The following is a 26000-nucleotide window of genomic DNA, read 5'->3' as shown; positions in this document are numbered from 1 at the left end:
AACGCACTGACAGCAGGCTGCGTGCATAATACGCCACTAAAACCTGGCTTTAATGTGTTCAAACTGTGAGATCTCCCTCATCCGTCATTATGCCAAACCGTGCTGTACATGTCCACTACTTGGGTTGAAAATAAATTTTCCTCCATGTTGCTAAGTCTCTTTCCACTGCCAGCGCTGACACAGAAGTGTCATCAGATCAGGGGCAGAGAAGTTCATCTCATCGACTGCAGATGCGACAAGTCAGCAAATGAAAATGTCACAACTGTGGCAAACAAGACCAGTCAAATATCTGAGTGTAGTATTTAGGCTCTTTATTCTGTCAATACTCTGCCGCTTTTCTTGCATTATTATTAATGTTTGTTGGGAGTTTGCTATTTTCTGACACTGCAAGTCTGTATAAGGCACCAGAAAACACAAAGAACAGTTTTCATATTTACTTTATTAAGATAATTTCAGACAAAACATATATTTCTTCAGAGACAACAAAGAATTAGATGACACTGGATGAATGTTGTCTCAACAAACAGACCCATTTTAAATGGTAAGAGGCTGCACAAAAATAACACAGAATTTTATAAAGCAGACATTCTGACTTGTTGTTAAGGCTTCAGAGTTTTTGGAGAGAATTTGGACATTGTTTAGAGACTGGAGGAAGAATGTAGGCACATTTTGTATTCTATACCTACACACATACACACACACACACACACAAGCACACATAGACACAAAGTATACATATACTCTGTATATGCACACATTGACACTCAAATATTTCGTTAACTGTGCCCGAGGTGGAGGAAGTTGTTGTCAGAGGCAACAAAAGGACCTGCAGGGTTAACAAGCAAATCACTTGACAGCCTACTTGACAGCCTGTCTAATTTTACTGTCAGTGCTCAGACAGAACGTCACGGGGCTCGTTTAATACAGGTACGAAATACCTGACATTTGAAAGAAAAAAAAAAACAAACGCTGAATATTGTTGCCATTTCCCCAATTTACATTTAAGAAAGGTTCTCACTTAATGGCACATTTCCACAGTTTTAGCTTTGAACGTTTCCTGGAAACGAAAAGTTAGTGAGCGTCGAATATTTAACTGGGAGGCTCCTCTGTGGTGAGAAACATCAGACAATACAATGTCAGGATGTCAGTATCAGCAGAGAAACGTCATGTTTTTGAACAGCAGGGTGAATCTTAGAGTTAGGGCAAATGTAAAACAAATAAACCAAATGTTCTTTGACGTGTGATGTGACACGTACTGTCTGCTCGTATGTAGTTCAATTGAATCTATATTAGAGTTAAAAACAGAAATTGCTATAAAAAAACAAATTTTATGCATTTGGTAAGTGCTTTGATTAGGAAATGTCCCAGTTCACCAAATACATCAAAGAACAAAATAGGTTAAGAAAATAGTTGAAAGTAGGAATATTATACAGCACGTACATAAAAACATAATAATCAAAAAAAAAAACGACATACAGACATTAAATACAAATTTACCTCATCATATTGCACAAATACTCAAGTGGCAATTTGTACTGGCCCTCTCTGCTCTGTCTCCACTCAAATACAAAAAGAAAATCAGGAGTGCACAGATAAACATACATGCACACACACTGAGTGAGAGAACAGTCAAAAGCTACATAACTCACATACAATGAGGAGACATGTTCCAAAGGCAGTTGGATGAATGTTATTTTGGCATTCAGTTTGAAGGTGAATAAATTATTTTAGCAGTTCAAATCAGGTGGTGAGTAATTATTGGGAATGTGATTATACAGTATATGCATCAGTAAATCAGAGCGCGTCAAATGTATATAAGGAAAGGTTCGAACATCACAGTTTTGATGCTTGTGTCAAGGATACAGTATGCACTGTGGAAACAAATTGCTTACTTACGTCACAAGACTCGACGTGTGATGGGAATATTTTAAGGAGGTAAAAAGAGTAGCATTAAAAATATAACATACATTTACATTTGTACACTGAAACAAACAGTGAGTTGCACGGATCAACCGTCATGCTACAGATGCAGCCCTCATGAAAGTCCCCTTCATGCACCTTTGCAGCTTTTAAAGCAGTCTTCATGGTATTGTTGCAAAAAGTATATACAAAATACGGTCTTATACTGTTGTTACTAATGATTATATTATGGAGTCCAAATAGGCTGTATTCAGAGCTGGTGCTTTATATGGGAAGTTTAAGTTCAAAAGTTAGGGAAAAGTGAGGGGGCTCGCAGGTGTTTTCTCATTTGCTTCCTTTTAAGGAATACTAATTAAAGGTGAATTTCACTGTAGAATATTTTAGCCATTTGTTTGTACCCCTCCACAAGGAGTAAAAGTCCCTAAGATTTTAGTGCCTTTGAGGCAGCAACACTTCAGGATGTAGCAGGGATGAAGGATTGCTTGTTTGTCAAAGCGAAGTCTATGAATGTGTTGGTGATCCATGACATCCATTATAGGTCTGAAAATTCTTTCCCTTCTGGGCACTCATCTCCAATCGCAAGACAGAGCAGAACATTAGTGTCTGACTCATATTCAATATATGAGCAAGCACAGTGGACAGTTTATACTTGCTTAAATTCAATCTTCAAGGAAGAGGAAGGAAGAGTAATGGCTTGTACACCAGAAATAGCTGCATCTTTGTCAATGTTGTGATGATTAAGCTGGTCTGAGGTCATAATTAAATTTGCCTGAAAACACTTTATATGAAATATATAAAGGTCTTTTTCTATAAATGTGTTTGTATATGTTATCATAGACTAAATTAATTGTGGTTACAACCAATAGTTCAGCAATAGTGATGGACTTACACTTGATTATAGACTGTGATGATTGTGTAGTGACAAGAAAAGTACTGGATTCCAACTCCTGACAGACCATTCTGAGGAACTCCACCCTGTGGGCGTAGCTGTATTAGTGGCGTTTAGTTCCAAATATAACACAAGTCAGAGGTCTGAGTACTGATGTGGCAGTTACTCCATATTAGGGACATGTTACTCAGCTCTGAATACAACCATGCTGCATGCTGTACTGTACATACATACAAGAGTGAATATTTTTAAGCTCGTATAAATGAAAGTACATTTTTAGCGATGGTTCACAATTTATCGCTACCTATGATCCATAAATATGATTTAAGAGTGGATTGGTTGACTTATTAGGAAATCAAGTATGTTAATCTGGGAAAAAAAAAAACTTGACTTTGATATGAAGGCCTTAAAAGAGCTATTGGATAGCATGAAAATGGCACCATAACTTCATTTCAAATGACCAAGAGTATCAACTTTAAGTTTCACCAAGTGACACACAAGTAAAACAAAAACTGAAAAACGCAGAAATTAAGATCAATTCACCAGAGAAATCTAGTGTTAAGTTCAAACTCAGCACCAGACTTCAGAGTAATAGGAGGTAGCTGTTAATCATTGACCTAGAACTCCAATTAAGACAAATAGCCCTTCAAGTGAGCACTTCATTGACTGATCAGAGATCCTTAACAGGTTGAGCTTTTCAAAGCCCGAGGCTTGTTGATAACTTTGTGAACTGACCTAGCCAAAAGGCCTCTGTATTTTCGTGGCTTAGATGTGAATGCAAAACAGCTTTTCATCTGTTTTTCAAAGTCAGTCTTTTGACTGGTTTGTCTCCTGTCTAACTATGATTGTGCTGCCATCACACAAGCACAATTCATTGAATGGAATGCAGTGAATTTCCTGTTAGCTCTTGGGGGATATGGTTTGTTTTTCCTGTTGCTGGGAGCCAATTTTTTTTCTCTTGCCCTCTTTAACTTCCTGTCTAGGAGCTTGACTTTACAGAGAGGCTGCAGAGGTGAGCGTCAGAAACCAGTGATTAGACTTCTGTTAGCTGTCATCCATTACACCCCCTCCCTCATCTACCATTTCAAACTCCCAGATCACATCCATTTCAGGCTTGGTGTGTCAAAGATGTGGACTGTGCTTTTTAATAACAATTTGAAGGGGAGGGGCAGGGAAGTGAGAAATGCTTTTTAAGCATCTCTAAAGAAGACAAAAGCACAAAACCCGTATAGGTGACTTTGAAGGGAGGTGGCGGCCCTGCTGGTATTGGAGATTACCATAATCTCATGCCATGCTGCTGGTCGGTGTGCTCTGGGTGCTTCCAATGCTGGCGTTGGCGCTGCTGTTCTCAGAGGGGGAAGGGTTGGTGGAAACAGGCTGCCGTTTCGCTCTGGAGCAGGGACATCCTGAAGAAACATGAGAGAGATGCCGATAAGATGAAAAGAAGAAAAGAAAAAAAAATTAATAATAAAAAGAAAAGGAAATAAAAATCCTTACCAGGAAGATTTGCAGTCGAACTAATGTCCAGTCCAGTTGGGTACCCTGAGTTAAAGTAAATAAAGATAATTTCAAATCCAGACATCAAGCCAAACATCACTTCAGATATTTATTCATCCAGGAATGTTAGTCATACATTTACCTGTTTTAATTTTAATAAACCACAGTGCTCCAATAAGTAATACTCCAATCAGGAACCCTCCGAATGCAATGCCCAGAACACCAGGTAGGCCAAAATCAAAGCATGGTGGGGCTGAAATTGATACATGAAAAAATACAAACAATGTATGCAAGCTTCATTTAAACAACAGCAATCACAACAACCACAAATCAGAAGGGATGGTTACCGTTCAGGCCAGCACAGTATGAAAACACATTTGTAGAGACTTGAAACACAGTAGGTGGTTCATCACAGTGAACAAATCATCAATGCAACAAAGGATGGATATTATGTTACTGTACATGACAAATACTGTACAGAGAGATATTTCACTTGGCTAACAGCAAAAAAAAAGAAAACATTGGTTCTGATCTGACTTGTTGATTTCTCCAGAGAACCCTAGCAAACAAGAAGTCACAGTTGCCTGGTTGCCTGCAGCAAATTTTCTTGCAGTTTAACAAAACATCCAAAGAGTAATTATACTAGTGTGTCTAGTCAGTACTTTGTTTTTAGGCTACAGCATCTTGAATTGAAGGTGTAGGAGTTTCCTGGCATGCAATAAACAAACAAGTTTTTCTTCTTTCTTTCTTTAAAAAAAAAAGAAATCCCACTTTCATCTACATGATCATCTACATAACCAGGTGTTGTATTCCTGTTTTACTGACACTGCTTGTTAACCCTAATAAATTTTTGACCAAAAAAGGGTTCAATATAAAGATTGATGGTCCTGTATAGTTTCCAAAACTACTCACAGTAATGCAAAATATATGCAATTTCTTCTCCTCCTAGTTACTGTGACAATACAAGCAAAGCCCGGACAGTAAACAGCAGTCATTACTTTTGCAGGGTTAGACCGCAGCTTCACAGAAATATATATATATATATATAAAAATTGTTCTGTATTATTTTCTCTGTTCCAATTTAATGATACAAATTTTAATTTACAAACAAGTTTGGCACTGGTGATGTTCTTTGGGCACACTGTGTGCTAGCTCACTCCACACAACGTGCTTCACTGCTAACAAACTTAATAGAAAATATAAGACCCCGAGCCAGCAGCAATAAAGAAATCATTTTCCCTCAGTTCAGCTCTAAAAGAGTAAGAGAACAGGCAAACACTAAAACTCGCTCAAGCCTTTGACATACAGGGCACAGATAAAGTGCACTAGCCTGACAAGGCCAATCCACAGCTTTGCTTCACTCATTGTGGTCTGGCAAGGCCACGAAAGGATTACCTTGGGACAGACGTCATCTCTGGAAGGCTGTGCAACAGATCATTAACACTTTCCCCTTCACTCAGACATCACCTTAAACTCTTCCAACATCTCATTGTACAAACTAACTACTCACTGGGCAGCCATCGATCATTGCTTGCCATTTTCAAGCTGGAAAAAAAAAACATGCCAGAAATTATTAAATTCTTGAAAAGCTTGAAAATGTTCCACCAAGGTCAGATTTTAAATAATTTTGAAATAGAAAACTGTTAAGGAGTTTGGAAAGTTAGAATTCTGACCTAAACTTTGACTTCTTCAATATGTTCTGTATGTGACTGAGCTGCTGTCACATTGTTTCCAGACATAGCCAGTGTGTGCACACTATGTGCTGCATGTCAAGAGAAACTGTGCAAACACAAGCTTGTTCACGTGTGTTTCCGTCTCCCCTTCTGCTACCTGTAGATATCCGCCCACAAGTATCTAGAACATTTGGAAGAAACTAATCATCACCTTTGTACGAGTTTCTCTCACCTGCCTCTGCTGCCTCCTGCCTCCTGCCTCCTGGTGGTATGTGCTAGGCTAAGAACTATACTGGGCTTCATACATTACAGCTCTCCTTTCCTGAAGTACATTAAAGAGAGGACATGAAGGACAGAAGACAGCGAGTTTGTTTTGCGGAAACGTGCCACCACTCAGCATCATGTGTGTTTAAATAATTGTAGTTCAACTTCCTCTACATGAACTTAATACCAAACATGCAAAATTTCAACTGAACTGCACAGCACAAAACCTGATATTTTACATGTGACTCCGTAAAGTTTTATTTCTTGAATTAAAATAAGACTACATTACATACTTTGTACTTTAATGTTTATTTATATGATGTTTATGATATTTATTTGATGATTACACAATAAATATGACCCGGAGCACTGAAACAGTGACATCTTGTGGGCATGCACGCCAGCTGCACCCCAGACCCCATTTGTTGATCTTTCAGAGAGAAACATTCCTTGACCCCAAGTGAGCCAGAAACATCACAGCAACTTGAGCAAGCTTTCTCTAGAGACCTTTTTTTTTGTAATCAGCTGCTGCATTAGTTTGTATAAGTGAGGCTTTGACAGCAAAGCTGAGTAAATAAGAACAGGAAGCAGAAGCTCCAGTACAGGTGGAAGAGAGGATACAGACAGCAGGCCTGTGCTGTGACTCCCTGGAGCCCTCTGTATGAAATCTAGCAAACAGGAATGACTGCTCAATGGAGCACTCAGCCCTCGCAACAGAATGCAGTCTGCTAGTCCTGCTGATATAACCCTTGTGTCTCTGACACTTGGCTAATGAATGGAACCCCATAAACAGACCTACCAAACCACCATTGTTCCTTTAAAACTAATCCCATTCCTGTATTTCACTAGTGTCCTGAAAAAACATTTCTAATTTTGTAAGTTAAAGCAAAACACTGAAGAGGAACACAAACAGGACACAGGAAAGCAAGAATGAGTAGTTTAGTCAGTTTCTCCAGCACATACAGTCACAACACTGACATATCCACTTTTATCTTTCTCTTCTGGCAGAAAGGGGGGGGGGATAAAAGAAGCTTAAGGTATAAACAGGTCAGTTATCAGTTTTACAAAAGGAGTCTGACAAACTCCAGGTGATCCCCCCCTTTAATCAACATCTACTTCCTTGTGTCTTTTTAGCCAGAAAATGAATCATTCTAATTTTCCTGGAGATGAATCATCTGGCTGGAGACTATTTTTTTCTTTGAAGAAAGACATCTTTCGTTGTTTGAGCCAATTGTGTTGAATGGTCCAACAATAGTACCAAACCCAGTGACTGTGTTTGGACAACAGTCAAGCCCCCTTGGAAACACAAAGGACTTTGCCCCTCTCCCCTGAGGGCCATTACTTCTGATTGTGGCCACAAGGTCAGCCTGCAGACCTTCCTAAAGGACAAGGCCCTGCCCCGAAACCCCTTACTGGCTTCACCACATATCCTGAGTTCACTGCTATGACAACCGAGCGTGCAGCACTTGTTGTGCACTGAGAGCAACAATAGAATGAAAATCATAGCAGCAAGCGGCAAATCGCTGGCCAAGCACCAGACTAGCAATTAAGTCCTGAGGGCAAAAAAAAAAAATTTCAAAGTTCTACAATTTAAAAGCTTATGAAAGTTCAGAGAGTTTACTGTTAGAAAATTAAATTAGAAAAATCCATCTTCATGGTAAGGGCTTGTCAAGTAATGACAACGTCAGGGCAATTTTTCCCACAATTTTGTATGAACTATTGTATTTCTGCAGTTGTTATGCTTGGTGCATTTTTATTGATGTGAAAGAGAATAATTTTTATAATAATAATATATTTTTTTATAAAAATAATAATTTTTATATTATGTTGTTATTTGTTATTGTTTATTCTTGGAATGAATCACAAAATCAGAATCAAGAAACAAAATGAAAAAATGATTGAAAAAATAAACACTTATTGTTCTTATTACTGTTGCTAATGTCTGCGTAGCGGTTGTGAATTTTCATGTTGTACTTAACTGACTAGAAATTATTTGTCTCATTAAAAAATTTAAAAAAGAAAGCAGCATTGGAAAACACCATATGACACATCATATGAATACTATATAACCCCGGGCATGAGGAAAAAATGCATAAAGAATATGAACAAGCTAGAGCATCTGAGTTAGACTCAGAAATGTCAAATGATCCATATTTTGAAGTTTAAAATGAACTCACTTGGTGATTGCAGACATGGCTGGGTAACCTGCAGATTCCTCTTCACTCTTCCTCCATCTCCACATTTCTAGTGAGGTGGTGTAAGAAAAGTAAGTTTGCCATTTGCTGCATTTAAGATTGGTTTTATGATCAAGTCCAGTCAAACTCATCAAGTCCTCTCACACAAGACATCTACACTATCACTCATTCAAAACCAGGCTGATCAACTCCTACCTCACTGTAGCAAAGTTTGACGGAGCATTCCAGATCCCATGTGGTGGGCGTCAGCTCTTGGAGCTGATCCAAGGAGAAGCTGAGTCGAGTGCTGTTGGGACAAGAATTTAAAGAGCAGGTCTCTGGTATGAAGGGCAGCTCTTTCACTACAGTGCATGAGCCCTTGGAGTGCACAAAGCAGTTGATCACCTTGATGGTCAAGGCAATATCCCCAAAAGTGTGCCCTGAAATCTGCAGGAAAAAGTAAAAAAATCAAATGAACTGGAGCAGGACAGAAAGAGCACAAGATTCTGTCAAACGGGCATCAGTTAAGTGCAGTGAAGTGAAATGTTTTGGACAGACTGACTAAAATTAAATATTAGCTGCAGGTAGACAGCAAACCATTTTGGTGCTATTCCACGTTATTTAGCCATTTTTGAACAGGAGGGTTAAGAGACATGAAAAAATAACTAAGATGGGTTAATGATACCTTACCTCTGCATAAATTCTCTTGTCACTCTGCACTTTGGTGTTAGGGCCCAGAGGAGAACGGTAGTCTGGTGAGGTGTACAGCTGCATCTGCAGAGGCATCTGATGAGGGGCATTAGTTGTAATGGGAATGACTGGTTCTGGGATTGCTCCTGTGACTGAGAGGGAAATGGCCGAAGTTAAAAAAAAAAAAAAACTCAACAAAAGATAAACCATATAGATTTTAGTCATTCTTAATGTACTTTCTTGAATTTCTAGTGCACTTAATAGAGATAGTTGTCCTTTCCTGTATGTGCTTTGCTAGTGTACCACTCAACATCGGCATGTAAAACAATATACTGAATGTGATAAGTACAATGATGATAGTGTGCGAATGTTTATTAAGACAGCTATTATCCTCCCAACTTTCCATGTCACTGCTGTATTCTATCTCCTCTCTTTGTAGAAAATGCCTCAAAGTTGAAAAGAAATTCTGACCTTTTGTAGTCTTACCTGCTGGTCCTTCCTTTTTTGTGAGGACTAGTAAAATCATAGAGCTCCCTGGTATGAGTTCAGTATAGCTGGTGAAAGTGCTGGATTTAAAATAATTTAAAGCCTCCCGTTGTACAGTCTTTGTACTGTCATTGTTCAATACAAGCGAAGGCAAGATTCTGTGTGTCATGGCAGGCAGCAGGATGTCATTGTTAGACTGTAAAAAGAGACAAGTTCAAATAAATCACTTAGAGACAGTCTTGTACAAACACTCGCTCAATAATAAGCACATTTTCACAGGCATGCACAGGAAAGATTGTGTGTGTGAAATCATCCAGCTGTTATTTAGCAATCTATACTGACAACAACATAATCACATACAGTGGAGTCTTTGTCCTCTTAATAAATCCTATCTTGTATGTGGACAACAGATATGCTGACTGTGTGTGTGTGTGGGGGTGGGTGTAAACTTACACCAAACTGCGTGTGCTGTGAGTTGAGGAAGGTCCATGTGGTTCCCTTAGGGCCTCTCACGAACACACTGGTCTTCTTCTCACTGTCCACACGAATTGATACATTGCTGCAATATTAAGAATTTGAATTAGAAGACCAATTTCATCAACAACACATAAGATGCTACGTGTCGTGAATCTCAAAGTTTACCAAATGCTGGCACTCTCTGGGATGTTTATGATGTGAAGCTCAGTTTCATCACTGGGGTTCTGTTGCTGTGGCGAGCAAGATTTTAACGAAGAAGCCAAGGGTGTTGCTTCAATCTTCATGAAGAACTTCTCAAATGCATCTTCATTTTGAAGTACGCAGTCACGAGGGCCAGGTTTGGTTCCTGTAAAACCACAAACATTCTTTTTCCATAAATGTTCATTTATTGTTCGCAGAATTAAAATGAAAAATGGCAAGTAGAAATTATAAGTAATAAAATTATTTCTGCATGCATAATCCCATTTAATAAAGAAGACAACGGCTTCAAAAGTGGACTGCCAGCACTTGTGTTTAAATACTTAATTGTGGCAGTGAGATAGTGGCTGCAATAAGCAATATTACAATAAAAGCCTATTTTTGTTATATTTAACAGGGTAGTTTCACTGAGAGTGATGCTCTGAGAGACTCTTTCCATTCAGCGGGGCTCGCAACTGAATCACAGCCCAGTCTGTAACAGGAGACCAAAACTGCTGGGGCAGGCACATTAGCACCTTGAATTAACCACTACGGGAGGTGTTACAGGAGCAGTCTCATGAGAGTACACTATGCTCAGCCTTTGACCAAATAATGGTGACCGGTGGTTTACCGGTACACCCTGATGCACTGCTCAAATTGCTGTTTACAGTTTGCTTCAAAACACCACCATGGAAATGGGAATGTACATCTCCCACAGTACCTCATAAAGGCTGAATGAAAATGTCCATCTTCTGGACTTATGGACTGAGAACTCTTGGGCTTCAGTTGCATATCATCTGGCACGTTCACCGCCATCATGTCAAGTCTGAAAGTTGCGCAATTATATATACTGCCGAAAGACAGGCCTAAAGGCTACAATAATGAAATGAACTTTGATTTCTACATATTTCTGTCATTATGTGGTTGAACATTATCTCTGGTCAACAAGAATTAATTACGGTTTCAAGAAAGTAGGCAATCATTGTACATCAGTCTAGGGAAGTCTGCGCCCCCCCCCCCCCTCCCATGCAAATTCCCTGAAAGTCTGCTTGAGAGCCCTTGGGGACAGGGGTTTGGACAGGTCTCACAAACGTCCCAGGAATGTGCCCCTAAACTCCACCAGCCGTGAATTCTGGACATTTGGATTTAGCCATAGTCTTATCTCATCAATAGCCACACGCAGCATCTTCGAGCCAAAGTATATGAGCACATATACATATGGATGTGGATACAGTGGAGTGGATTATACTACAGGCATGGTCTGAGAAATTTATTCCACTTGAGCCCAACTGTTCTTGTATAGAGGAAACAACCTACACAGGTCTAGAACAATTTTTAGTGCAGCATCACTTTAGACTACTTTCATTACTATGTTCTGATTGGCTTGTAGTTGAGCAACTAGAATTAAAAAGTAGCTTCCTTAAGACTGCTAAACGTGCCTCTTTTGCCTGAGCAATAGCACAATTAGAATTTAAAATGATATTCAGACATTCAAGAGACCTGAAGATCGTGTATTTTCTCTTCACCGAGCCTTCAACTTGGCAACCTCCTGCTGTGTAGTCATTGCACAGACTTTTCAAACGCCCACAACAAGGCCTACACAAGTTCACCCAACACCCCATTATGGTCCAGGGGATATAACAAAATAGCGATGTAAACTGCTCTACTGCTTGAGTACTTTGTAAGCACTTGTGAACTATGAGTCAGTGAAAGCACAAGCTAAAACTAAGAGTGGCTGAAAACACAGCATTTCATTACAATTTAATTAACACCTTTAAAAAGGGAATGGAGGAGTATGCCAGTGCCAGACAGGGATGTTAACCCATCACCAACTGCAAAACCCCAAAGCTAATACACCTGGAGAAGTAAAGGCTATCATAAAGAGATTAAAACTTAATTCATCCAAAATACTTAAAAAAACAACAACTGGGAATAAAAACAGTCAAAATTCCAGCATCACCCCAGCTCACTTATATCTAAATACATCACAGAGCTCTGCTCTGGCTCAGACCGCCTTAAGGAGGCTTTGTTAGGAAATAATTGTGCTTGCGTTGAGCGTCCCGCTGCTTTTGCTGCTGGCACCAGCAGCAAATACTGTTCTTAATGTCAAACCTTCATGCCATGAAAGCTCATTTTAAATCATAGTGTTTCTGTGCCTCCATCATCAGCATTGGTGGCTGTTGGTCCACAGATTCCCATTCCAAACGCCTTGATGTGCAATGATGTCCTGTCAAAACTTACAAAGTTGAGCTCAGTTGCCCAGGGCCTTAGTTTAAGATTTGCATTGACTACTCGAGATTTCCCCATATGACAAGGCATACATGCAGCTATTTGTGTTTCAATCATGCAGCTATTTTTGGAATATAAAATATGAAATCAGTTTGTTGGCAAAATCAAAGCTTCACATGTTCGGTGCTCCATAAATACAACTTTAGGCAGGCATATTTAAATCTACACGAGCTGTGAAATTCTGTTTTGCTGCTGTTATTGCCCATGATGTTGTGTGCCCACTGCTGTGTGTGATAAAGGATTAGAGGATTAATTTCTAAAATGGTCACACATAAGACTTGTCCAAATCAGCCTGGACAGTCATAGTATGTATAAATAAAATGTGAAAAGTATAAGCATGCATATAAATTAAAAGAAATATTCAGTGAGGAACTAATGTTCCCTAAATGATCAAATACAACTAACAGGTGATATTAGGGGTTGTTTCCACCTGAGCAACACACATATGACTTTTAGATTTGTATTCAGTATCATATAGAATTGTGACACTGTGATATGTTTCAGTAGACTGTAAATTCTCTCATTTGGTTAAGGTGCCTGATGGCAGCCGGTGCTTGGCTCCCACACAGATGACTCTAAATATTAAAACAGCATGGGGTCTTTCTCTGTATGAAACGCAGCTTTAGGGGGCAGGCTTTGTTGTCATGTTGTCGTGTCTCTCAGTCAGCTCTGTAAATATCGTCTGATCCTGTATGTACCGAAAGAAAAAGAAAAGAAAGGACACAGTTCAAAGCAGCATGCTTGGTTTCCTTCCATTTATCTGTCTGTTTATGAAAAATCTGTCCATGTTGCACCATTATGATGTTAAGATCAGTGCGTAACAAGTGTAGGTTTGAGGTCCTTCGGGCTAAAATGTAAAAATCAAAAAAGCCAGGTGGAAACACTGCTTTTTGTCATGCAATCCGGTCTTCATCACAGCACAGTGTTTTCTCAGTGATTTCATCAGGGCCGGTTTTACACACCCTTAAGTTGAGAGAAGAGGTTAGCAGGCAGAGAGCCCTGCAAACAACACCACATCCATCCTTCATTACTGTACTGCAGACTCACTGCTGAATTACATAAGCTGAAGCTGTACGTTGTGCCGACAGTAATTACTTTGCTCTCTTCAGCACCAGAAATATTCTTTTAGACCACAGAAGCGTGCAGATAGCACAGTCCAGATAGGGATCACAGTGTCAAGGTTGAAAAGTCCTTATAATGCTGTCACATGCATCCTTATTTCATATGCTGGCAAGAGTGTCTAGGTTACTCAGTAGAACAAACACTGTTAGTGTAAGAAAGTATGTTAATAATATTCACACAAATAATTCTCACCATTATTTGCCATCAATGACACTCTTTGCAGATTTAGGATTGTGGTGAATGAAGTCACACCCCCAAACTTCTGTTTCGCCCACTCGACCAGCTCCTCATCTTGCGTAGGGAAGTCTTGCTTGTGGAGGTTGTGGTGAATCCCATGTAGAGCAATTGTTGAGTTACTGTTTACCTGCAAAGTAGAGGGCACATAATGGAGTAAGTCAGCGTTATATTTATTTATATTTATCTCATGTTTGGCCTCATTTTGTCATATCAAACATGTTTGCCCATCCCTTTCATTCTCTTCTATTACTCCACCCAACTCTCCCTCTATTCTCTAAGCAGGGTCCTGTTAAAAAGAAATGTTTATTATGGTTAAGTGTCCACGAGCCCAGTTGCACAACCCTGTTGGAGCCATGGTCTTTCCTTTGCTTCCTGAGTGGGGCCAGGAAATGGGACCTTTTTTAGCCTTGTGCGTCACCACAGTCGGCTGGAATCTGGCTCCATACAAGGTATAAATATATACATCCATCCCATCGACTAGACACCGCTGTTTCCTCGTCTGGACCAATGGGAAATAATGGAGTTTACATTACGCTTTGCATGAATAAGAAGGCAGGGGAAGGCATTGGAAATATAGGAGTAGAGATTGTCTATAAAAGGCATCTGGACAATTAGACAATCAAGATAATAAAGTTTTATTCCAGGCACAGCCTTCAATTGTATTTTAGTCTACACTGATTTGTCCTCCTCTTCTTCAGCAGTCCGAAGGCTTAAGTAGAAAATAATGTGTAGTATAAGTATATGGCCTCTTCATTTTGTAAACACTTATGCCCACAACCTCTCAAGAACAGCTCATTCTGATGAAGGAAGCTCTTAAAACTTTGACAGGACAGAACAAGGATATCATCAAGCAGAAACACTGAGGATATCTTTTATTCAAAGTTAAGTTCTAAACGGAAATAAACTGAGCTGCACATTGTAAGACAGTCATGTTTTAATGTGATCCGTTTTAACCGTTTCATTTATTTTTATTATTATTATTATTAGGGGGCTTTATAATGTACAATGCATGAGTCGTGTGATACATATTAACTAGATTCTGACTCAACAATTATTCAGCTTCCTTCATGTCATCACTGTTTTCTTCTCTCTTAAGTACAATACGACAACTATGTATCATACACATGGATATTTGGACAAGGCAACACAGCTCAGAACATTTCACCACATGAGATTACAGTGGGGAAAAAAAATGTGAACATTGAAGAGTGGTATTGCACTGAGCAATGTTAGATAGAGCTGTATTTTTTTATGATTCATTCTGTTAATGGTTATTAAATCTGAATATTGTTGCTTAAATAACAAAATCCCACTCTTGAACTGTCTAGTATGCGTGACAATTTTTATGTGTGTCCTTGCGTCATAAAGTGAAACAGAAAAAAAAAAAATGTTGAAAGCCAAGTAAGCCTAAGGGAGTCATCGGTCTTTCTACATGAATATTTGATTGACGTGAGATCAAAAATAGCGTGAAGGGAAACTCCAAAAATAAAAGAGGGAAAACAAGTCACGATACAACCAGGCAGATGACGGAGGCCTGAGAAGACATATGAGAAGAAAAAGGGAAACAACAGCGGTAGTCTTTCCAGTGATTACAGAGGAATTTGACTCAGATTAGTCTCTGTGAAATCAGACTGATATTCTGCAGGCTCACAGAGAAGTTCAAGGAGCTCAAAAATGTTTTGAGAGAAAAGCGCATCTCTATCTGCAAGATATGACAGGAAGTTCTGATGATACTCAGCTGTAAAAATGTTGCGCAAAAGCAAGGTTTAGGGAACCTGTTTAGGTACACTATATAGACAAAGGTAATCAGACACAGCTCTTTATGAATGGGCAAACAGTTCCAACAGAAATACTCCAAAATCTTTTGGAAAGCCTTCCCAGAAGAGAGAAATCTGTTATACTTGCAAAGCTGTCTTTGTACTTAGAATGCAACGTCATTAATGTCCCTTTTTGTGCAATGGTCCGCTGTCCCAATACTTTTATCTATACACAGTGTATCTTAAAAATATGTTATACTGCATAGTATGTGAAGTAAGGTGACCAACAAACGGTTAATAATCTACTGAAAGTCACAACACTTTAATTGACAAAAATCTTGCGGTCCCCATTATTTTTTCTGTACTCAGGTCAACTTTGGGAGGCCAACAAGAGCTGTAGGTTGTGACACCGTGCCAAGTTGTCAAGCGGGTGACGTACCGCAGTGCGCATGCGTCGATACGTGTGCAGCCTGTTACAGACGCTCCCGATCTTTCTCACTGTTTTTTACTATTTTATTATTATTCGTGACTCCTTTACTTTCTTTTTTACTCTCTGGACTACAATGTCTACTATCTACCACACACCAGGAAGTTGTGGGTCTTTTTGGTGTTTTTGTTCGTCGCTGAACTACACTTTTCGGAGCGGCGATGCAACTCCTCGCTGCCCGCATTGTTTACACTCGGGATCAGCTGATGGACCTGAAGCCGGCCACCGCTCCAGGGAAAACACCGCGAGTAATCCCTGCTGAATGCTGGGTTAAAACGCACAGGGGATGCAGGGGAAATAAAAAGTTACGGAGGAAGAGGGAAGCTTTGAAACAGCGGAGGCTTATGACTAGGAAGTTTAAGCCGTGTCTCCCCTCTATCGTCATGGGAAATGTGAGGTCACTCGGGAATAAGATGGACGAGCTGACGGCACTGTTGCAGAGTCAGAGGGAATACCAGGAGTGCAGTTTGATGTGCTTTACGGAGACATGGCTGCACCAGGACATACCCGACGACAATGTGACGGTAACGGGCTTCCATACAGTCCGTGCGGACAGAGACTGCGCTACCAGCGGTAAGCACAAAGGGGGAGGGCTTGCCGTGCTCGTCAACAACCGGTGGTGTAATCCAGCTCACATCACGGTGAAGGAGCGCATCTGCAGCCCGGATGTGGAACTTTGTGCCGTTGGACTACGTCCATATTACTTGCCCAGGGAGTTTTCACATGTTGTCATGGTAACTGTTTATGTTCCCCCCTCTGCAAACCCCAGCAGGACATGTGACACTATTCACTCTGCAATAGCCCGGATACAGACTCAGCACCCGAGTGCATTCATTGCAATCTCGGGTGACTTCAACCACACTAACCTGGACAAAACACTCCCCACTTTCACTCAGTTTGTGAACTGTCCTACCAGAGAGGGAAGAACAATAGATCTGCTGTATGCAAATGCAAAGGACTGTTACAGCTCTTCCCCCCTCCCCCCACTAGGCAGGTCAGATCACAACCTGATCCACCTCTCCCCCTGCTATGTGCCTCTCGTAAAGCGTCTGCCCGCAACTTCAAGGACTGTGAGGAGATGGACAGATGAGGCGAATGAGACACTCCAGGGCTGTTTTGAGGTGACAGACTGGCAGGCACTCTGTGAGCCCCACGGCGAGGACATTGATGGGCTCACTGAGTGCATCACTGCCTACATAAACTTCTGTGTGGACACCATTGTCCCAACCACAACGGTAAAGTGTTACCCCAACAACAAGCCGTGGGTAACCAAGGACATCAAAGCCATCCTCAACAACAAGAAGAGGGCTTTCAGAGCAGGCAATAGGGAGGAGGTGAGAGCTATCCAGCGCACCCTGAGAATAAAGATCAGGGAGGCAAAGGAGAGGTACCGGAGGAAGCTGGAGTGGAAACTCCAGCAGAACAACACGAGAGAGGTGTGGAGTGGCATGAGGACCATCACAGGTTACGGGCCAAACAGAGGAGGAGTTGATGGCGGTGTGGAACGGGCGAATGAGCTGAATCAGTTTTTTAACAGATTCGACACAGGGACCCCAATTCACACTTCAAACGACTCCTCAGCAGTAAGGTTGCAGCAACCGGCCACTCCAGCCTCTCTCCCTCCCCCCACATTCCATCTGGATGACCTCGCTCACACCTCGTCCCCAGAAGCCTGGGTGGACCACTCTCACCCGGGTACCACAAGCACTCCTCCCCCACCCATCACCCCAACGATGACATTCACAGCTGACCAGGTGAGAAGACAGCTGCAGAGACTCCGTGCAGGCAAAGCTGCAGGCCCAGATGGCGTGAGCCCCAGGGTCCTGAAAGCCTGTGCCCCCCAGCTAAGCGGAGTACTTCATCATGTCTTCAACCTGAGTCTGAGTCTTCAGAGGGTCCCCGTGGTGTGGAAGACGTCATGCCTCGTTCCTGTCCCGAAGACGTCGCGTCCCAGCGACCCCAAGGACTACAGGCCTGTGGCCCTGACGTCACACATCATGAAGACCCTGGAAAGACTCGTCCTGGAACAGCTCAGGCCCATGGTCCAACCACTTCAGGATCCCCTTCAGTTCGCCTACCAGCCCCGCCTTGGAGTGGACGACGCCATCATCTACCTGCTGAACAGAGTCTACACTCACCTAGACAAGCCGGCAAGCACTGTGAGAATCACATTCTTCGATTTCTCGAGTGCGTTTGACACCATCAGGCCGGCTCTGCTGGCTGAGAAGCTGACAGCGATGCAGGTGGATGCCCCACTGGTGTCCTGGATCGCAGACTATCTGACGGGCAGACCGCAGTACGTACGCCTGAAGTGCTGCCTGTCAGATGAAGTGATCAGCAACACCGGGGCTCCACAGGGGACTGTCCTCTCTCCCTTCCTCTTCACTATTTACACCACAGACTTTACGCACTGCACAGAGTCCTGCCATCTTCAGAAATTTTCTGATGACTCTGCAGTGGTTGGGTGTATTACTGGGGGGGATGAGAGAGAGTACAGGACGGTAGTGGACAACTTTGTCACATGGAGCGGGAAAAACCACCTACAGCTCAATGTGACAAAGACCAAGGAACTGGTGGTGGACCTGAGGAGGACTAAGGCTCCAGTGACCCCTATCAACATCAAAGGGGACACTGTGGAGGTGGTGGAGGAGTACAAATACCTGGGGGTGTACTTAGACCACAAACTGGACTGGTGCAAGAACGTGGACATGGTCTACAGAAAGGGCCAGAGCCGCCTCTACTTTCTGAGGCGGCTGAGGTCCTTCAACATCTGCAGGACGATGCTGAGGATGTTCTACGAGTCGGTGGTGTCCAGTGCCATCACATATGCCGTTGCCTGCTGGGGCAGCTGCCTGAGGGTGAGGGACACTAACAGACTCAACAGAATCATCAAGAAGGCCAGCCATGTTGTGGGAGAGGAACTGGACTCTCTGACAGTGGTGTCTGAGAGGAGGATGTTGTCCAAAATAAGAACTATACTGGACCTTCCCTCTCACCCTCTCCACAATGTGCTGATCGGCTACAGGAGCTCGTTCAGCAACAGACTCATACTGCCACGATGCACCACAGAGCGACACAGGAAATCATTCCTGCCTGTCGCCATCAAACTGTTAAACTCAGCACTGTGACGGACACACTCACTGTTTATACAATGTACATATTGGCTACTTTTACACATTGTACATACCTGTATTTTTAAATTTTCTTAAAAAATTTTTTGAATACAGTTTTTGTAAATACTACTGTACTTGAGATTTTAGTTTTGGTTTATCCTATTTATATACTCTGCACTTTTCTCCTTTCTTGGTCGGGAATACTGCATGTGCAATTGTCTGTAGAAACAAGAATTTCCCTCCAGGGATTAATAAAGGAATTCTGATTCTGATTCTGATTCTGATACTTCGTCAGACACAGAACAGATGCTGTTTCTCTTACACTGCAATCTGCAGTAAAACACTATTATCCCCCAGTGATACTGCTCATCCCACGAAAACATCCTGCAGTCACAGGCAATGTTGTCCAGGCGCTCGACAGGACATGATACAGGATGTGGTATCGCACTGCTGTCAGCGTATCACTAACTGATGACACTCTATAAACATTTCATCATCATCACTGTCCAGCTGTGATTTTTATTTTATTTATTTATGGGGTTTTTTTCTATGTACTGGCCTGTTGTCCATTTCTGCAAAGAATTTACAATACTGCTGACCATTTTTCAAGTATGCCATAACTTTTTAAAAATATGTTTTCCTGTCTTCAAGATATTTCAGTGTATGTCAGTATTAGAGTAGGTTGAGGTATAGATTGTGAAAAGATTGTGTCATCTTGACTTTTGTGTCAACGTGAAAATATTTTTTGTGTGTTGAAGACGCTAAAAAGACAAGGTTGTAAAAAGCCTTCAAAGTGATGAGTTCATGTACAAGGGGAAAACTCTGAAAACTCAAAACATGCGAGAACCAGCTGCCAAAGAGATATTTAGCCATAGGTTAGGACATGGAAGAAAAAAACTGGCTATAACTTCATAACAGAGCCAGTTTAGGAGCCTCTTTTGTTAGAAAGGTTACCGGATGCCAACCGACAAATCTCAAGTGTTCCCAAGACGACAATCCAAGATTATGCAATGATAATGTAAGTCTGAGAAAGAAATAAAGCTGATAAAATGTTCATTGTGATCCTTCCTTCAAGGAATTTCAAACCTCAACTCAACTGTCACGCTGCACTGATACGAACTGACACTGGTGGCTGCCTTAAAGGTAAGAAAAACACATTAATCAGTGCAGAAAAGTGCAACTCTGACAACTGAGACTGGCAGGCAAAATGTGTGATGAGAAGCTGACACACTAAACAGCACCAGCAAGCTAAAACTGCTTACTTCATGGACCGATAAGATTTGGAAATGTAATCTTAGAGAACTTATTTTGTAGCTGGGTTCCTTAACAACTGGAGATGCTTAATGGTTTGAATTGTAATTTAATCAAAATTATTATACATGAATAAAACTCATTAGTCTTTTTCATTAAGAAATGAGTTTTATCATTAATACGTTTAGAATTACTAATCCAGGCAATCTCATTTATTTGGAAACTTTAGTTCTTTTTAATAAAATTTTGTGTTTAATACAGGCTGTTTGGTGAGAAAAGATTGCACCTACAGAAAGACTTTTCTGTCAAAACCAAATTTAGGGACTCAGTGGTTTGTTTCAATAACAATAGTTTTGTGTTTGATTCACCTCAATAAGTTCATCATCAACAGCCATCTAAATACCAAAACAGTCTGACAGCACTATTGACTAAAATAACCAAACTGTTAATGGCCACACTTTATACACAGTATTATTTCTGTATTTAATTACACACACAAGCTGTTGAATAAAAGTTGTCTTGTGGCCTTAGTAGATTTAATTCACAGATATAACTGGAGGACAGAGTGTAAAACTAAAAATCTCTAATCTCTTTGGAACATTAATGCTACAGCCCATGACATCAGTCCCTTTCATTGCTGGCCACTCTAAAGCTTATCTTAGCAATTTTATGGTGTGTATAATAAAAACACAAACTGCCTCGTGCAGAGCAGCCACAGGGGAATATCTGTGGAAAGCCAACATGGTTCACTGTCTCTTAACTGTCCCTGAGAGCTGCACAGCTGTGGCAGACTGACTGTACGTTAAACAGCTGGCACTTGACGGCAGCTAAGCACATGTGGAGAAATTTGAAAATTATACAATACTGAAAAAAATAACCTCCTCTACTGGTGTCCCCATACCCTGTTCATTTTTGCTAAACAATCTCTTATATTGATACCAATCTAATGGGATCACACCCTGAAGGTTGACACAGAGGAACACAGAGGCATTACTCACATAAATGTTAACATTGGTGCCGATGTTGCATGCACCAAAGGCCACGTAGGGAGATGTGAGGATGAGGTTCACTGGCTTGGCACTGGTCATCTCCAGAGAGAACATTTTGGTATCCTTGGAGGGAAAAAAAAAGACTTGTTATTCAAAAATGGAAAATGACAAATTACAACAGATTATTCAGCTGCAAATTCAACACTGCTTAAGCATGTTAATAAGTTAACAACCTCTAATCCTGTATGAAAGCCAAAGGGTTTGGCGTTTGAGATTGTGTCGCAGGCGAAGAAAGTTTGGCAGTGGTGTGAATCTCCAGGTGGAACACTGGGAATGATTAGGAACACAAAATAGCCGTGTGGCATAAATATTCGCTCACCCTGTGAAGCCACCCATGGGGGAACTACGATGCTGCCTTTTAGTGAGTTTTTTAGTGAGTGTACCACCCTGTGTGTGTGCTGTGTTATGCAAACAGAGCAATAAAATGACAAAGAAAAAACTTTGTGAAACGTTTCAAATAGTTCAAACAATGCATGGTGCTCCTATTATTACATAATGGCTCATACATCCTACAACACACACAGGGATGCATTTATCTGTGCAGTCTTGTCAAATGGATACACATGTGACAGGCTGCAATAACATGTAATACTGAGGGTTCAAGCTTTGCTGTCAAGACTGAAAATTCAAAACATTCTAGCCATGTGATTTAAGCATTTTATAAAATATGACCTAAATTATGAGAATTATGAAGGACTCTGAGACATCACAAACAAATACAGAAAAAGCCATTTTATGATCTATTAGCACATGATCAAAATCTATCAAAATCTACTCCAAGCCAGCATTTGTTTTCTGTATAAAAAGGAATATAACTGTTCCTGAAGTTGCAAACCTCCCCATCTGGCGTGGGGGTGTCATTAAATGAACACACCTCAAGTTGACAGAGAAGCGAGACATTCTGCTTGCAGCATCAAGTTTAAAAATAGTTCCAGCTGCACTTTAATTCTACACAAGTTTGATTCCATTGCTGCCCTACTGCAAAAATCAGTGAGGGATGTGACAATTACCCTTGTTTTCGCAACAATGAAATGTCAACACATGCATCTCTCCAGAAAAAGCAGTGCCAGTCATTTAAGGAGGGCTCATAAAGACAGACAGGAAGCTGTCTCTGCTGTCTGCCTTTGTATTGACAGAGACATTAATGAGGTAATGCAGCTTGCCTCTATCCTTACTTCTATAAGCAGTGTGAATCAACTGGGGGAAACAGTCAAAAAGCAAATCAAAAGCTATCAAAATGATATATTCACTTGACATGCTATGAGCTTTTTTTTTTTTATTTATTTATGCAGTATGTCTTTGAAGCATTGGAAATATGAGACAAAGCAAGGACATAAGAACTATTTTAGGCATAGAATTTATGATCAGTTATGTATTTCTTATAACTCGTTACCCTGTGTCCTCCCACACACACGGCTGATTCCGGTAGTATTTATACACTGTATATAAAACCTCATTAACATAATTTTACACATAATGTAATACCTCATTAACCATATTTTCAGCTGAGGGTAACACAATGGCAATGTGATTTGCTAATCACCACCACAGTCACTCTATGAATCAGCCTTAATTACCGTGCCGCACATGTGCGTAGGGTAAAGCTGGAACTGCTGAGTTTTACGGATATAAGTGGTGGTGAGTAAACCTTTTCACCGTGGAATAATAAGTCTCAGTTTGGAGGCATTTTTCCCCCACTGACTTAATTCCAATAAATCCTAGGTCTAATTACTTTTATTTCTGCAATAGCCCCAAGATAATTAGGTTTAGAAAAGTGAAAGAGTCATGGATTTGAAATTGGTTCAATTTTATGACTCAATGCATTAGAAATGAACAACAGCATTGGAAAAAAAAAGCAAGGAAATATCTCTCCAGTGTGATGCTTTTGTGGGAATTTAACATTCATAAATACAAAATTCTGCTTTCATCCATCTGTGATGCCTTTCTGACACCAAATACTTTATTCTGTTTATTTGAAGGTAGATTGTTTTCAGAGCCTGGCTTGCTGGGGAGACAATGAGCATGCTGGGGAAACAGCGTGAATCCCTAATATTAAATTCATTTCCTTGCTACCTGATGCTGCCAGAGCTTGATTCAAGAGAATTGTGATGAGCTCAGGCCTGTGCTATGGAAATTTTCAGACCGGTACAAAACAAATTAGGTCTTAGGAGACCATCAACAAATTGCCTATGAGCCAAACACAGATGCATTGCACGCCCGGTGCAATGGACACAGGGATCAGTAATAACACACATACACAGACACACACACACACCTTACTACCAAAGTCTTGTACAAAGTGGGTTTTGCATAATGTCTGCTGCACTGCATAAATGTGTTCAGTCCCTTCCTTTTAAAAATTGGCCAAAGGGGGCACTGTGGTCCCAGGAGAAAACATAGTGACATTTGTTACTGAATGGACCAGGAGTCAGGTTCACCCGTAAGAAAGACCTGCTTGCTGTTGTTAATGTTGTTGTTGTTGTCATTTTAACATTTTAACAAGATGTCTGCTTTCTATCCTTGCTGCAAAATATATTAATAATAAAAAGAATACAGCTTGATTTCCCTGAAGAGAGGAGGAACATAAGAGTGGCTGAGTTATCATGACACGAGTCTCTTCCCATCACAGACATTTTGAATTGTTGGCGTGCAGTGCCTTCCCAGAAATACAACTTTGTTTTTACCTGAAGCTCTTTTGCACGCACTTGCAGTAAATGAATGAATGGGTTTCCTATGGTGTCCATTGTGCCTCACACAGAGATATCTCAGAGGTGTTTTCTTTAAATACACTTTCCTAATGAGCTTCACTGTCTCGCTGTCTAGTTTCCCTCCCTTCATCCTTTTGTGACTTTCATTCTTTCATTTTGAACTTCGAGTCATGACTGTTGCTGACCCTGATCACTCACCTTTGCTACTTTTGTTCCTGTGCTTTCAAGATACAATTGTTTTCCTTTGGAGACTTTTTTTTTTCCTCAGGAGCATTTTTTTGTAGGGCCTTTGCTGATGCAGTTTCCAGTTATTCTTTTGGCTCTCTCCCTTAACTTGAATTGGCTCCGCTGGTCTAGTCTCGGCCTTATGCCAAGACCCTGACTACCCAAGCCAGTGTGTGACATCAATGGACCCTGTAGAAGCAGCTCCTCCCTATGATTTCTTCTAGTCTCTGGCAGCCCCCTTGATGCTACCTTTATAATTCTCTGTGGGGTCAAACTGTGAGAGTCAACTGTCTCTGGCAGGTTGTAAATCAGTATGAAAAACAAAGGGATGGGGAAGAAGGTGATAAGAAAAATTTAAGGACAAAGAAAGGGGGAGGCAAGCACAAAACTCCCATCTGACTGGATAGTTTGGCAAGAGATGAAGACGTTTGTCTTCCTCCATGTTTATAAGAAAGATCTGTTCTAAACAGTCGAGAGCAGATAAGGGGTCTGTGTTAGGAGATCTTATGTCCACTTTCTTCTTTCATTTGATAAAACACCCACTCATAGTCCCAGAAGAGAACAGAATATGTTAACTCTGTACGACATCCATTGCATCACACAGATCCCCAGCCAAATTCCTCCCACAAACCCCACATCAATTAATACTGTTTTATAAGACAGCTTGTACATTGTTTTTGTACAAGCTCTTTTGCAATGAAATTTGACTTTTCTCATTTTCCCACAAAAACATAATGTGTCTGGTTTTACTCTTTAGGCCTAATAAGATGGCTGAGGGGAACATTTCCCTCCTAATATGCTTTAAATCTGTTCAGTCATCAAACTTCTTTCTCTTCTGATTTCCAGTCCATTAAATATGCTGCAATACTGTTTTCCATTAACTGAAACTAAAAACTTGGCAAAATAGTTCAGAAATATTTATGTCAATAACCCATGCTTTAAAGAATAGGCATTCATCTGCTTTCACAGTGTTAGCACTTAATTCAGGAAGGAAACACACCTACAGATCCAGGCGTCAGACATGTCAGACACTTAATGATAATGTGTCGTTATGTAAAATAAAAACTTTGGTATCCTCAAAATGTCAAATTCAAAAGACGTAATTCTGAAAGCAAAGCACTACATTACAATTACAAAACTCAATAAGCCAACTGAGTTTAATGGTGAAAGTTCCCTTAAGAAAAAATTATGACAGGATTCTCTTTCTTAGAAGTCAATGAAGGATTTATAGATGTGATGATTCAGGCAGGCATTGTATTACACCATCCTGTGTTGGTGCCTTAGTTAGACTGCACATAGCACATCAGCTTCCCTCCTCATAATCACTACCAAATGAGAAAGAATGACCAACAGAGTAAAAAATAAAAAGAGACAATAAATAAACAGCAATTGCTTAAAACAAGTTATGTGAAAGTACTCCATAAAGATCCCTAAGTGAGAACAAACAGAAGAAGCAAACAAACAGAGCACACTGATAAAGAAATGACTAATGTGAGCTGAACAACAATGTTGGAC

At 40.7% G+C, this 26000-nt stretch overlaps 1 protein-coding gene across 2 annotated transcripts in view; it reads right to left on the bottom strand.

Annotated features, from left to right (window-relative positions):
• Positions 1–421: 421 nt before the first annotated feature.
• Positions 422–26000, bottom strand: part of eng (endoglin) — a 41836-nt gene continuing 16257 nt past the window's right edge. Inside the window, exons 4-14 of one of the 2 annotated variants that reach the window (XM_046374906.1) lie at positions 21502–21615; positions 13851–14022; positions 10236–10416; positions 10047–10152; positions 9594–9789; positions 9108–9259; positions 8634–8864; positions 8421–8487; positions 4449–4559; positions 4307–4351; positions 422–4215 (exon numbers count right to left, since the gene is read on the bottom strand). In XM_046374906.1, coding sequence (XP_046230862.1) covers positions 4094–4215; positions 4307–4351; positions 4449–4559; positions 8421–8487; positions 8634–8864; positions 9108–9259; positions 9594–9789; positions 10047–10152; positions 10236–10416; positions 13851–14022; positions 21502–21615 — 1497 coding nt within the window. In that variant the 3' untranslated portion in view covers positions 422–4093. The other variant, XM_046374907.1, reaches the window with a different exon arrangement.

Source organism: Scatophagus argus, chromosome 20, assembly GCF_020382885.2.
Source record: "Scatophagus argus isolate fScaArg1 chromosome 20, fScaArg1.pri, whole genome shotgun sequence".
In the NCBI taxonomy this organism is placed as follows: Eukaryota; Metazoa; Chordata; class Actinopteri; family Scatophagidae; genus Scatophagus; species Scatophagus argus.
Note: the sequence above shows the minus strand (reverse complement) of the source record. Positions and strands in the feature narration are given on the sequence as shown.